The following is a 14,781-nucleotide window of genomic DNA, read 5'->3' on the forward strand; positions in this document are numbered from 1 at the left end:
AGTTTGATCCCTCAATTGTTATTATATTTGTTGTATAATTTAGCTTTTCATTGTCACTTGTTACAATACTTTCGCGTTGTGAAACGTATATAAAAAGAGAAAATTACATTTTTAGTGTGATCTCTCAATTGTTATTTGTTGTATATAATTTATTAGCTCTTTATTGCTAGTACTTGTTACAATACTCTCATGTTGTGAAACATATATAAAAACAGAAAATCACACTTTTAATCGGATCACTCATTGTTATCTATTGTATAATTTAGTTTTTCATTGTCAATTTGTAAAAATTCAGACATTCAATTGTTCTAAACGTTATCAATTTGCTCTCTTGAGGACGTTAAACTTGTCTGTCATTTTAGGGTTTTGTTGTTTTTTAAAATGAATTATTTCATAATCCATATATCTCATTAGTTTTCAAGCTAAGGATCGAGAGACCAATTTGACAATGTTTAGAACAACTGAGAGATATGATTGAATTTTTAAAAATTGACAATGAGAAATTAAATTACACAACAATTAAGTTACAATTGAAAGATTAAAAGTGTGATTTCTACCATACAAAAATATGTTGGTTAAGTTTATTATGGAGTATTATTATTTACGGTGACGAGGAAAATTAAACCTTCCATTACTATTTGTGGATATATAAGTGTAATTATATCCCATAAGTTCGTTTTTTAGTATAAGAATTATGTTCTACTCAGTTGATTGCTTTGGTGCTTAATTAAGTTTGTTATTGAAGAGTTAATTGGTTTTAAACCTTGAAAGAATAATTAAGCATGTAGAAAACTTCACATATCAACTAACCAAAGTAAGATGAATGAGTCCATAATAGATAGGCATGCATCTGTCAACCCCATGTGATTTGAATTCTACCAGCACGCTTTTTGCAGTTGTCGATAAAGCATTTAGGACAACTTTTGTAGATGTGCAGAATGGTCCCCCTTTGCTCACATTAATCACCTTAATTTACCCGAACCCAAACTAAAATATAATAATTAATTAAACTGCAAAACCACATTAATCACAACCTAATTACATTACTCCACTAGGCATGACATGATCGATTATGACTTGATGAGAATTTTGTGATAAGATTTGACTGGTACATTTATCTTTCAAATGCAGACCTTTACGTGGCACCCCATCCTCCATTACTTTCTCCCTAAGAATTTTCGTCCCGAAAAAAATTAAGTATTTCAGAATTCTATTCATATCGAGAAAAAATTCAGTTAGTATATAATAACGTATAGACACTGTAGAATTTCTTGACGGATTTGGCATCTTCACTTACCCACTACTACTATATGTTTACCCAGAAATCAAATCACAGAGAATTCCCTCATTTGATACCATCCAAACTGCTTCTTGGAGACCTAGCTAGCTAGGGCTTTTGAGTAGTTTAAGGAAAGCACTTCAACTCAACTTGGAGTATTATTGCTTCAGCTTTCTGCAGGAACCAATTTTCTTTCAGACGTACAGATCAGAATGCCAGTTTTCAGTTTCTGATGTGAGTCTTTAATTAGATCGATCTCATGCATGAACTTATGATATGATCCCATGGCTACAAGTGTATGATTGTACTGTATGTCTTGCTTTAATTTGATATATACTATGTTTAATTTAATTATAAAAATGATCATATTTTTCATCAAACCCTAATCGGATTTCATGGCTTTGGTTTAGCTAGGGTTCTTGATTAGGGCTTTTAATCGTTTTGATTTGAATATGTTAATGTTCTTGTTTTTGGTGGTGATTTTATTCTTAGTTCAGATCCCTAGGATTTCTCGAAGAATTTGAGAATCAATCATTCAGATCGAGTTGATAATTTACCACTCAAGAATCAACTGAGCTGCTGAATAATGAGATAAGAAGGAAGATACGATGATTACAAGAGAAGTGGATTTCTGTAATGCTGCGACAAAAGAGGAGGGGGATAACTCAAGTGATGTGAAAGTGAATGTTCCTGGGAAGACGGCGACGGTTGCGGGATTCTCGTCGTCGTCTAGGCCGACAACGTTGTCGTCGTCGACGTCGTGGACGAGGTTGAAGGATCCGAGGATTGTTCGTGTTTCGCGGGCGTTTGGGGGGAAAGACCGGCACAGCAAAGTGTGCACTGTGCGAGGGCTGAGGGACCGGCGCGTGCGGCTTTCGGTGCCGACGGCGATACAATTGTACGACCTGCAGGACCGGCTGGGCCTGAATCAGCCCAGCAAGGTGGTGGATTGGTTGCTGGACGCGGCGAAGGGTGATATCGACCAGCTTCCGCCTCTCCAGATTCCTCCCAGAATCTTTGATCCTTATTTCACGGCGCCGCCGTCTACCGCCGATTCTACCCCGCCGCCGCCGCCGCCGTCGTTCACTTCTTTCTTAAGATGGGATCCATCTACTCCTCCTCCTCCTCCTCATCCAAAACCGGAAGACCATTTCCACAGCTTCAACAACGTTGTTTTATCCTCCCCATCTTTTCCGTCCACCGCCGCCGTCTCCTCCCAGGTTCTTGTCTGTCCGCCGCCGGGATTACAGCCATACTCGTTTCTCCACCCCGCCGCCTCCCCGCCGGAGCTTGACCTGAAACAAATCATCAATTTCCAGATGCTGATGAGCTCCACCTCTCAGCCTCCTTTCTCATCCTCCCTCCGGCCACCGCCGCCGCCGCTCGATTTCATCAAACCAATGCATTTTCTCCATTCCCACCACGCCGGAGCCCCGCCAGACAAGAACGAATGAAGAACCATGAATTCCGGCCTTTACTTAACGGTGACAATTCAATTCGATCAGATCGATCAAGTACTTTTCTTTAATCCTGGTATGTTGTCAACAACGTTATACAGATCATATCATATCATATCCGTTCGATCGAAATCACATTTCCATTATTATTCCTTTCAAGTATATTATAACTATCCAATTCCATCCCAGTTGAATTAAAAGCTGCGTTTTCATCATAATTCTTGTTTATATGATGAGCTGTTTTCATGTGTACGTAAACTCTTCGTAATATATATATAAATAAATTACTATATATCATGTTTGTTTGGCCATGAATTGTGCTATAAAAAAAGAGTTTCAGAATCGGGTTAAAAGGGAAAAGAGATATGTATAGTACAGAAGAATTAGGGTTTGAATCAATTGAAGTTTTAGTCTTTTACCTATGTATGCAAGGAAAGGGACAAGATGATGCAGAGTCCTCGTACGTACTATATATATGTGTGTGTATGTATGTATATATGTATGTATACATGGTACACACAATACATATATTGATATACCAAACATTCAAACACCTTGCTTTTAGGGTTTTGTCTTGTCAATTTCACTTTCTTTTGCCCTAGATATGATCATTTGAAATTTCTTGCTCGTATTCTTGCTTTTTTCATCCATCTTTTTCCATTTTGTTGACATGATTTAGTATAACTATGTGTAAATTGTATGGTTTTCTTTGAGTATATATATAAGCATGAATCTAGCTATTTGCAATTATACTTTCTCGAAAAGTGATTAGAAATGGTCTTTCAAATCAGAAACGTACCTTCAATTTTCAACCACTTTTTCAGTGGATGAAAATCACATAATTTTTAGCAATAATGTTGCAAATAGTAAGTTTAAGACTACATTTACTTCAATTATTTAGTTTTTCTTGCACTATCCTTGATATGTGTTCTATTGTACAAGTAAACATGGATGTTTTTGTTACAAGCATTTAGGGCATGTAACATAATTTACCTCATTCGGAGCCTTTTAATTAAATTTGAAGTTCAAACTTAAACATGTTTTTTGGTTTTGAGTAAGTGTTCTTTTGTCATTTGCATATATATATATATATATATATATATATATATATATATTCATTTTTAGTTATTAACCAACCTAACATTCAAATGCAGTTCCTTATGTAATTCCATATATAATTTCTTTTTCTATTCCATTCTTATTACTTCCATTTTCATTCATTGAACCAAAACCACATAAATGTAATTGAAGCATGTACTCCATCTTAATTAAAAGTCTAAGCTGATAGTTAGATTGTACATTAATGGTTATATGCTCAACACTGCACGCCCCCTCATATGTGCGGACCGATTATTACTTATTCGAATCCATGACCTTTAGCATGACTCTGATACCAAATTGAAGTATGTACTCCATCTTAACTAAAAGCCTAAGTTGATACTTAGATTGTATATTAATGATTATATGCTCAACAAATGTTTGTGTGATTATGTGATATCTCATGAATTGAAAGTTGAAACTGTACTGTTAGGATGGTTTAGAAACTTCATTATTTTTAATTTAATGAAGTCACAAGGAGAAAATTAACTTGTTATATTTTAAGTATTCCACATCATTTAATATAATGATTTCCATATTTCACATTAACATCGTCTGAAAAATGTTATGAGTTTGAACTCGTGATTTTCTATTACAAAAAGTATATTTTACGCATTTAACATTTTGGCCGCCCTTTTGGGACATCATTATATTTTGTATTTTTAATTTTTAACTATACAATAAACAAAAACGTGTATAATTGTATATGCAATTATATTATTATTATCATACCAATATACATGAGTTTAAAAATTTTGTAGTCCAATAGTATATACATAAAACACTATAAACAAAATTTTAAATTTAATTTCCTTCTCGATCTTTAAATGTATGAAATAATAAAAAAGAAATTAAACAAATATATCTAAGCGTCACAAGACCAATATTTTAGAGCATGATTTCAAATAAAACGTAACAAATCCCAATAAGTTCCATCTTGTGCATTGCCACCTAATATTGCACCTTAGCTTGTTCTCAAGATGAGTATACGTTGATATTTGAAGGTGCGTAATCAAATTGTCCATAATTAATTAGCTCAGCTCAAATTGAGAAAGCTAAAACTCAAATAGAAAGTTGAATTTAATTGAAATCTTGTGAATATATATTAAGCTAATTGTTCGATCAATCAATTGGGTGTGTTCACGAATGAAACTTATGATTTATCACTTATAAACAATGAAAACTATAAGTAAAACAAATATAAAATCTCGTGAGAATCAAACTCATAATTTCTCATTTACAAAATAAATAAATAAATAAATATATATATATATATATATATATATATATATATATATATATGTGTGTGTGTGTGTGTGTGTGTGTGTGTGTGTGTGTGTGTGTATGTGTGTGTGTGTGTGTGTAAACTAAGGGAAGGGATCAGGTGCGGGAGGGGGCTTCTCGTGTGGTTGTGTGGTTGGACTCACATTAAACATTAAACTGACGCACTTTAAGTACACAACACACGCACATTAAGCACTCAAACAAAATACATTCAAAACACAAACACACGCACCTTAAGCACAAAACTCAAGCATCTTAAGCACAACCCTCACGCACCATCTTAAGCACAAAACTCACGCACCTTAAGCACAAAAACACACGCATCTTAAGTTTCAACAACTACTTACATTAAACAAAAACCCACGCACCGCACCTTAAACACAAGACTCACGCACCTTAAGCACAAAACTCATGCACATTAAGCACAACCCAACTACTCACATTAAGTACACAACCACGCACCTTAAGTACAAAACTCACGCACTTTAAGCACAAGCCTTGCACACCTTAAGTACAAAACTCACGCATATTACTCAACGCACAAACACACGGAAAACATACATCCGCACTGGAACTTAATTCTATAAATATAAACCTATATACCTTTTTAAAAAAAAAAATCCTAATACATAAAATAATAATATACCTGGCCCATTTTGTGTGGATTATATTTTATTCGGAAAATGGGCCTTAATTCTGAAAGCCTATTCTATAGCTTATTGGGCCGACCTCCTCTAGGCTTTGACTTTTTTTGCATCGGTAAGCCAGGCCCAATCTTGGAAATTACGATCCTGACCTCAACAACGCCTAGCTTGTCCGTCTATAAGTAGACACCATACAAAATCACCGTCCGCTCCTTCTCGATCTCGTCTCCTTCTTTCTCACTCTCTCCGCCTCTACAGTTTCTGATATTCTGAACCCTTGAGCTAGGTTTTACTGGGTTCAGGAGCCATCATTCAGCTCCTTTGGCTAGGGTTTTGGAGCTGACAGAAGGGATCAGTAGCGGGAAACCCTAATAGCTGTATAAATTTCCTGGTAAGTCTTCGAATTTCGCAATTCCGTGATTTGATTTTGTTGAGCTCGTTCAAAGTGCGAGCGGTGTTTGAGGTTTTTGCGCTATTCTTCGGAACTCATTTCTCGGATTTTCGTGCTGAAATGTGCGGGTTTCGCGGGTGAATGCATGGTCGGTTTTGGGAGATTTAGTTCGAGCGGAGTGATATGAAGTGTTGAATATGAGCGATGGAGGTGGGGAGAGTGTAAAAGAGAGTGAACGCAGCTGTGGGGCGTCGAAGAAGAAGAAGAAGGTGACGGCGAAGGACGAATTTGCCCAGGCCATTGCTAGAATTGCTGTTGCTCAGATATGCGAGGGTGTAGGGTTTCAGAACTTTCACCAGTCCGCGATGGATACTCTTTCGGATGTTGCTGTCAGATACATTCGAGATGTGGGGAGAATTGCCAATTCGTGTGCAAATTTAGCAGGGAGGAGCCAGTGTAATGTGTTTGATGTGATTGAAGGATTAGAAGATTTGGGTTCCATCCAGGGGTTTTCTGGTGCTTCTGATGTTAGCCACTGTCTTTTGGGTTCGGGAGCAGTCAAAGACATTATTAGATTTGTGGATGAGGCTGAAGAAATCCCATTTCCCTACTCCATTCCCAAATTTCCAGTAGTTAAGAATGGGAAACTAAATCCTACTTATCTGCAAACTGGAGAAAACCCACCTGAACATGTACCTGCTTGGTTGCCTGCATTTCCAGATCCCAAGAGTTATGCAGGTTTAAATTTGGTGGAAAAGAAAGAAGCAGATAGCAGGATTGTTAAGGCCGAGCAAGTTGAAGATCATAGAATGGCTGGCAAACTGAATTTGCAGCAACAGTTGGCTGTTAATGGGCGTGAAGCTGCAGTAGCTGTTGATCCAGTAGATGCTGCTGAGGAAAAAAGAACAGTTCAATGTAACCCATTTCTTGCACCACCTCTGCAATTTGGGGAGAAGGAGGTCTCCCAAGTTGTCCTTCCAGCAAGATTTTCTGATGAAACCTTCATGCAACATTCGGATCATGCCATTACAAGAAACCATGATTCTATGTTGGATGCATTTACTCCAGCCATTGAAGCAGTTCAGAGTAGGTCAAGTAATCATGATGATGGTGGGAAAAAGGTTCTCTTGGAAAGAAGAACTGCAGTACGATTCCGGTTAGAAAGTCACAGAAAGACATTAGGTAGAGCAGCAAGCCTATGGGATGAGGCTGATGAGGAACTAGATTCTCAGGTCGTCAATGATAATGAGAAAGTTAACGGGAAAAGAACAGCTGAGCAAATTCTCAATAGTTCCATGAATAACTCACAGGAGCAGGCTCACTTGTAAATTAGGCATGTTTCATTAGTCCTAGGATACTCATTTAGCAAACAGAGGCAGATGCTGCTTCCATGCTAATCAAAGTAGAGGCTAGAGTTGTCCTTATATGGGGTTTTACAGACTGCTAGAGGGGTATTTTCCCACTTAACAATCCATTGAGGTATGTTATTGTTAGGCATGTCTTGAACCTTTGTACTTGATAACTTTTCATAATGACAGTTGCTTTCTATTTTTTCTATACTCTGTTTGCTCATGTCTTTTAAGATATATTATTCAGTTGCTTTCTATTTTTTCTATACTCTGTTTGCTCATGTCTTTTAAGATATATTATGGAATTCTGAACCATCTTGATTGTGCTATACAATTTTGAACTTTTGAACAAATGGCATTTATAATATGTAGGCAAGTTTATTTCTCAATATATATAGATATGTGCATGCATCTGCCCAGTTTTCAGGGAAGTGAAGGAAAGGATATAAAAATTGAATTTGTTGTTTTGCAGTTTAGTAGTGATTTCACAGATTGATGTGTATTACTTTGTTGTAATTCAAGAAGCCTAATTGCAGCGATAACTTTTCGGGCATTGTGCAACCTCCCAGGTTATCTGATATGTTTGGGAAATTTTAGTTAAAGAGAGAGTGGTTTGTACTTGGTAAAAAGGAGAAAAAAGATCCTCTGTAAATGCCTTAACAAAAGCAAGAGTTTGTTTATAAAGAGTTTCAAGACATGATGAACTATAATGTTCATAATGAAATCAATATATTATGCTTAATATAAAATACTTCACACTGCATCAATTTTTTATATTAAAATTAGCCAATTACGCATTGCTAAGAACAAATTCAAACTAAAGTGCAACCATATATTGGAAGTAGATTCATTTTCTTAGTATCCTGGAATAGATATTTAGGAATAAGGATTTCCACTCACATCCCTGGCCCGAAAGAGGAGAGAACATGTGACAGGTAGATCAATAGAGGAGTCATTCTAAACTACAGCTGCTAGATAAATGCCAGTGCTCTACTGCTCTGATCTCAACCATGTAGTCTTCTGTTTAATTGCATGCTTAGAGCTGTCCTTGTTGACTTTATGCACAAATGATACACATCAGACAATATAAATAAGCCATGTGGATCCCATGACAGTTCAGATGTGAAGAAACATTAATTTCATTTTGAGAGCAAAAGTATAGTTGTTGCATAATTATGCTCATTTGTTTTTCTGAAACTCTGAATCTGGATGGACATAATTTTTGGACATCTCCAGATTAAAATGTGGACAAAAAACATGGGACAATGTTATGATTTACATGCAGGTTGTCTGTTAGTTAAAATTGTGATGACAACTTGTGGGAATTGAAATGCATAGCTAACTTTGAGACAGAAGTTGTCTCTTTTATAAATGCTTGAATATCATACATTTAGTGTTTGCTCATACACAAGTTAGAAAAGAAAAAGGGTGCGTAGGATGCTACAATAGAAAGCTCAGAAGATGAAGCCATTAGTTCATAAATAGTTGCATGGAATGTCTTCTTGGTCTATCTTGGAGCCATGCAACCTCTCTACTTATTACCTCTGTAATCAGGTCCTTAAATATTAGGCGCTCAATGTCCAATACCAATGCTGGAAGCTCACCACGATGTTCTACCCAATCTTCTAATTCATGCTTTAAATCTCCCTTTATGATTTTAATCAATTCATCATCCGCAGTGCCTAGGAAGTTGTCTGATTCAGGCCTGAGATGGTCCACCTCTGCATATAGCTCTTTCAAAAGCTGCTGTCCACTGAAATTTCTCTCCTGCATTAAAGAGCCTTCTAAAGCTAGTTTGTGTGCAAGAATCTCATTCACTGTATCAAATACAACTTTCCTGTGAATTTTCTCTTCAAATTTTATCTTGGCAGTGTTTTCTTGTGGTCCTTTACATGTTAGCCAAGTGCTTTCCTCAGTTTGTTCCAGTACATGGAACAGCTTGGGGTTAATCAGATAGCCTGATGGATGAAGCTGAGCAGTTGTCGAGACACAATCTAGATCTTTGAGGAGGCCTGATGCCAGCAATATTTTAGTGATGTACCAATGGTCAGAATTATCACCTTGGCAGAAAAGAGCTATTTCATTCATGGCACCTTCACGGGGAGTAGAATTTAGTAGCCTGAGCTTATGAAGCAGGTGATCAACGTTTTCTAAACTCTTATGATTGAATTCAGAGCTAAGATTGTGTCTGGTGCTGAATGGTAAGTGGTCCAAGCCCTCTGTATGCCATTCTTCTTCATTAGCATCTGAAATGTCATGATCTGATAAGGTAAGAAAGTGCACTGTTTATAAATGCTTTCATTGAATTTCAGCAAACAAAACTTCTCTAAATGTTTGGGTTTTAGTGCTTGTTTGACATACAAGCAATTATCTACTCCAAAAAGCATAAGTTAGGCCAAACATTGAAAAGAGAAAAAGGCTTTTAAAGCAATTAAGAGGCAAAAACTCTTTTTCAAGAAGCTTCACAGTTGTGGCTTATATGAAAAGCCTAAACTTCAATAAGTTCCAGTTGCTCCAATGTAGAGCCAAACAAATACTAATCATTTTTTTCTTTAACTCCATGTGATAATATCTGTTTATATTTCCATATCCTTAGGTGTTGTGTGACTGAAAATGTTTTTTTCAAGTTTTGCATGACTAACAGACAGGTGTAAGGAGCAATGGTGAAATGATCTAATGGATACACGACAATGGAACTGTACCTTAAGTGTGCTGGACTCTGTTTTCTAATCCCCCACCCAAGCATACCCAAAAAAGAAATAAATAAATAAATAAAATCTCAGTACTTTTTTCTTGGTAATTTGACTGTGGTGTATATTATATGTGCCTTGTTTCATGTTTCTTGTGCAAGTGACCTATTCCAATTGCAACTTAGATTGAAAATACATATTTTGTGGTATGTGATTGTTACCTCCAAAAGCTATTGATATCTTCTTCTTCACTGGGGATGGTGAATCTTCTATGTAGAATGTAGCATCAAGCACAGAGACAGGGCTAGGTTGTTCAATTGTAGCCATTGCAAGTTCTGCCATCATTGTATCTTTTCTCAATCTCATTTCAGAATTCTGGATGGCAGGGAAAAAAGAAGTAAAATATAATTAATAATAATCTGTAAAATAAAATCATGAAAATTCTAAGTTAATCACTTACTGTCTCTTTATGGACGACTTGCTGTTTTGCTCCCATTTCAATATTATGATATGTGCTTGTGACTTCTGTCTCCATATATGAGGCCAAGCTATTGTTGCTCTCTGATTGCACTGAAGCTGTGTCACCTTGCTCACTAAAGTTTCCTGTGTCACTGCTTATCTCACTGAGGTGGTTATAACTTTGTCGCTGATTGGCAGATTTCAGTTTTGGTCTCCTATTCGATGATTCTGATTCTTTGGGTTGTTTATTTTCTTTCCTTCTAATCCTGCTTGGTTCAGATTGCTTCTCTATGCCAAGCTTTTTCTTTTGCAGTCTTGGACTTACAGCCCCAGGGCTCCTGTCAAGCACAGGATGCCGACCTCCATTCATGTGTGCAGAGCCTTTCGAAGCTTGCAGTGCATTTGATGTTCTTTGATTGATCTTCTCTATAGAAGGAAGATTCTGAGTGGGGTCTTTGATGATATTTTTCCTAAGTGTCGAGTTCTTTCGGTCTTTGTTAACCGAGTCATCTCTGTTGCGTGTAGAGGAACTTGCAACTCTTATTTGAACATTTAGTTTGGCAGATTGCTTGATTGGATTGGAAGATTTGACCCTCTTTGGAGGACAAGATCTTTTTTCTGTAGGAGATGAGTGATCGCATTGCTGCCTTTGCTGCATTGATAGCCTGGGACTTTGCTGATGGCAACCATAATCTGTAGCAAAACTGTTCGACTGAGAATCAGTATCGAAGTCAGCCACCTCTTGTGTTTGGCTCTCTAACCTTGCTCGTGTCTTCTGCATTGCTTCAAGTATTTGTTTGAGTGCTCTGAGATCTTTCCCGGATTTATCGAGCTCAAGTTCAGTTATCCTTTTCTCAACTTCACTATAAACCGATGAGGATATCTGTTGAGGATTTGTGGAGGCTTCTTTACTTCTTAGCAGTGTTTTCTGTGGGGCCCTACTGGAGTCTGATAGCCTCCATGGTGCAAGTTCTAGTGGAAACCTTGAATAAGAGGTTGGTTTGGTTGGTCTAGAATGTGGTAAGACACAATCCTTTTGTGAATCCTGTGAAGAGCTGGTTTCTTGGTTTTGCTTGCTGTGTTGACCCAATCCCTGTGAAATTGGAACAGAATTTTCGACAGAAATGAATCTTTCTTGTAATACCTGATCGTCATTGATGGAAGTAGGTTCTGGAAAACCTTCTAAACCCATTAGCTTTGCCACCACACTTGAAGATCGTCTATGACTTCCTAATTCTTCGTTTCTGGTGGGTGTGCTGACAGAGTTCTCATCTCCCTCGTAACGATTCCTTATGGACCTTACTCTACTGTCCAATGATAGCCTAGGAAGCTCTCCTTGCTTCGTTGTCGACTTCAATGTTTCTCGTGATTCAATTCCATCGTAAGAGAAACGACAAGGATCCCTTCCTGCATGCTGCATGGTATGATCTCTATCTTCCTTGAAAGAGAATGGAGCTTCTTGAAATCTAGCATGGCCTCTCGTTGATACTACTGCAGATGGCTTCGAAGGCCTGGGAGAATCTATGTGCTTCATTACCCGGACTCTTCCTTCTTCTTTGTCTCTGTACATTGAGTTCTTCACTACATCTCGGAGATCCGGGGACTGCTGCAGAGGCCTAGGAGAATCTATGTGCTTCATTACTCGGATTCTATCCTCTTCTCTAGCCCCCGTTTTGACAGATAAAGTGCAGTCATCCCTGTACATCAAGTTCTTCACTGCACTTCTTCGATCAGGGGACTGCCTACTCGAGTGCAATGAAGGTTTATGTTGATCCATGTCCAAGGCCTCGGGGATTCTGGAAAAATTGGTTTGGGCGCAAGATGGGGATTCTTGTGTAGCGGTTTTGTTTCGGTCAAGTGATGAGGGAGTGGATGGGCACGGAGAAGAAGACGAAGAAGAAAGGACCTTGTATGACTCATCAGAACCCACCACTCGTTCCACTTCCATTTCTGTTGCGATTCTGGGCTCCCCATTGTGGTTTGCACCTTTACACATTGTGAAAATTTAGATTCTGGGCTCCCCATTGGGTGTTGCAGAACGTATAAACTAAGTTCGAATGAGAAAACCGAAGTTTCACGATTTCATGTAAACTACTGGTGATTGTCTCTATTCTCAGTTATTAGTACAGGAAAAAGGTCTCTATTCTCTATCAATCTAGCTATAAATTAAGGATTTTCATTAGACTTCAACAATTGACACCAAACAAAATCTTTTTTGCAGGAATACCTGTAACGGGTTTTTTGTTGTTATGGCAATCGGCTCGTTTGCCAGTGAAGAAATGGTGCCTGTCGAACAGCTGGAATATCACATTTATGCACCCAATCTGCTTGCGTAGATCATGGTGGGCATCTTTCACCGAAGATGGTATCCCCGAAGACATCTCTCTAGTCTCTCCTCTCTTCTTCTAACACGCTGACTGGTTAGAACGACAGAATCTCTCCCATTCCCTCCTCCTCCAGGTATCTTCGCGTATCCTTAAAACCAAAAACCAAGAACGTTTATACATATGTTTCATGTTTGAACAGATATCACAAGTTAGTCAGTTTCTCGAATTCTTTATCTATGCAGGACAGAAAAACGAGGAATATATACTTACAATGGTGCAGACGGGACGAGACTATAACAGAACGAAGCTTCCTCAACACCCACCACTGAAAACTAGCGGGTAAGCATCTGTTTCCTCCTTCGCCTTACACGCTATATATGCTGCAAAATGAGTAGACTGTGTGTGTATTGTGTATGTAATGTATGTTAAGTAGAATTGAAGGGAAATCTTGAGGGCCAAGAAGAGAAGTCCTTTTGGGTTTCTTAACAGAAAGGAAAAAGTTTGCAGGCAGAGTTTTGTCTTTTGTCACTCTCAAGGAAGGAGGGAGATGCTGCTTAGTTTATTCAGGGAAAGATGGAGAGAAAGAAAGTTGTGTGATAATATACTTATATACTGCTACAATACAATAATGCAGGTATGAAAGATTAAAGCAGCTCTAACTTGGAGGTGGGGGTGGGGGGGTAGGGGCTAGATTGGGTGAGTCTGAACTAAGTGGGGTCAAATCTAGATGTATTAGGATTAGGAGGAAGAAGAGGACTGAGTTGTTTTCAACGGATTGTACCCTAATTCCGAGGTCCCCACTGTTTCTGTCTGAGATAAATTGCGGGATGTACCTTAATGATTTACAGGTTTCTTAAAATGCTTACTCGCAACAAGGTCAATGACTCGATTATTTTCTATACTCTGGCCTCTGGGTACATCAGAACTATTAACTTCTTTAAATTACTCGACCAGTTAAGATGTGATTTCTTTGAATTCGTTGACCAGTTGGGCTGTGATTGACTTTCTGAATTACTCGATCAGTCACTACTGGAATTATGGAATTTCCGACCACATGAAAGTGATCTTAAATCAAGTCAAAAGTCTCGTTCCAACTACTTTTGGTATCCGGAAAAACCTTTGTTGCAATTTCTGACCACTTTTTAGTATCAACTTGATTTAAGATCATTTTCAGGTGGTCGGAAATTTCATAATTTTCAGTAGTGAGTTAAGATGTGATTTCTCTGAATTAGTCGACAAATTGAGTTGTGATTGACTTTTTGAAATTTCTCGACTAGTTAAGACATGATTTATTTGAATTAGTTGACCAGTTGAGCTATGAGCGAGAGTAACAGAGTCGTTTTCGAGTGGACAAATAATGTGGGAGGCAGGGAGGGCAGTCTTGTGTGGAGTTGAGTATGGACCTCTCTATTGCCTTTCTTTCTTCTACATGGGCATGTGGTGTTTGTCAGATTGCATGTAGGAAAGTGGATTTATGTACTGGCAATGCTTCCCTCACTTCCTCTTAACCCCCTCTACAATCATTCTCTGTCTTCTATTATCTTACACTTTTGTAACAACAAATATTAAAACTAAAATCTCTTATATAAATCCCAAACTTATATCATTAAATTACAACCTCTTTTTTGTCCATTTTCCCTTCTTTCAATCCACTATAACATTTTGGCCATGTTTGGTAACATAGTTAACTTATCAGCCAATTTTGGCTTATTTGACCACTATTAGCTGTTTGACTTGGTTACACATTCAATATAAATGTTTGATTATTTAGTATTTTTGTAACAGCTTAGTGCTCCAAAATGT

General features: G+C 37.7%; 3 protein-coding genes across 6 annotated transcripts; 2 read left to right on the forward strand and 1 right to left on the reverse strand.

Moving 5' to 3' along the window:
- The first annotated feature begins 1,161 nt into the window (after nucleotides 1-1,161).
- LOC109180170 (transcription factor TCP5-like) lies at nucleotides 1,162-3,028 on the forward strand. Of its 2 annotated transcripts, none has more exons than XM_019329653.1 (2): nucleotides 1,162-1,513; nucleotides 1,772-3,028. In XM_019329653.1, the coding sequence occupies exon 2, from the start codon at nucleotides 1,888-1,890 to the stop codon at nucleotides 2,731-2,733; it is 846 nt and encodes a 281-aa protein (XP_019185198.1). In that variant the 5' UTR covers nucleotides 1,162-1,513; nucleotides 1,772-1,887; the 3' UTR covers nucleotides 2,734-3,028. The 2 variants fall into 2 exon arrangements, with proteins under 2 accessions (XP_019185198.1, XP_019185199.1); XM_019329654.1 differs by having other exon boundaries at nucleotides 1,777-3,028.
- A 2,934-nt stretch (nucleotides 3,029-5,962) lies between these two features.
- Nucleotides 5,963-7,710, forward strand: LOC109180635 (transcription initiation factor TFIID subunit 8). Its single transcript, XM_019330331.1, has one exon. It carries the CDS (start codon nucleotides 6,351-6,353, stop codon nucleotides 7,479-7,481), a length of 1,131 nt encoding a protein of 376 aa, XP_019185876.1. The 5' UTR covers nucleotides 5,963-6,350; the 3' UTR covers nucleotides 7,482-7,710.
- Nucleotides 7,711-8,833: 1,123 nt separating this feature from the next.
- On the reverse strand, nucleotides 8,834-13,995 carry LOC109180633 (protein LONGIFOLIA 1-like). Of its 3 annotated transcripts, none has more exons than XM_019330330.1 (5): nucleotides 13,249-13,995; nucleotides 12,879-13,126; nucleotides 10,653-12,637; nucleotides 10,414-10,567; nucleotides 8,834-9,748 (listed from the first exon to the last, which is right to left on the reverse strand). In XM_019330330.1, the coding sequence occupies exons 2-5, from the start codon at nucleotides 13,030-13,032 to the stop codon at nucleotides 8,973-8,975; spliced, it is 3,069 nt and encodes a 1,022-aa protein (XP_019185875.1). In that variant the 5' UTR covers nucleotides 13,033-13,126; nucleotides 13,249-13,995; the 3' UTR covers nucleotides 8,834-8,972. The 3 variants fall into 3 exon arrangements, with proteins under 3 accessions (XP_019185875.1, XP_019185873.1, XP_019185874.1); XM_019330328.1 differs by having other exon boundaries at nucleotides 8,834-9,763; XM_019330329.1 differs by having other exon boundaries at nucleotides 8,834-9,763; nucleotides 12,879-13,106; nucleotides 13,219-13,995.
- Between the last annotated feature and the right edge of the window lie 786 nt (nucleotides 13,996-14,781).

This window comes from Ipomoea nil, unplaced genomic scaffold (assembly GCF_001879475.1).
Source record: "Ipomoea nil cultivar Tokyo-kokei standard unplaced genomic scaffold, Asagao_1.1 scaffold1026, whole genome shotgun sequence".
Classification (NCBI taxonomy): Eukaryota; Viridiplantae; Streptophyta; class Magnoliopsida; order Solanales; family Convolvulaceae; genus Ipomoea; species Ipomoea nil.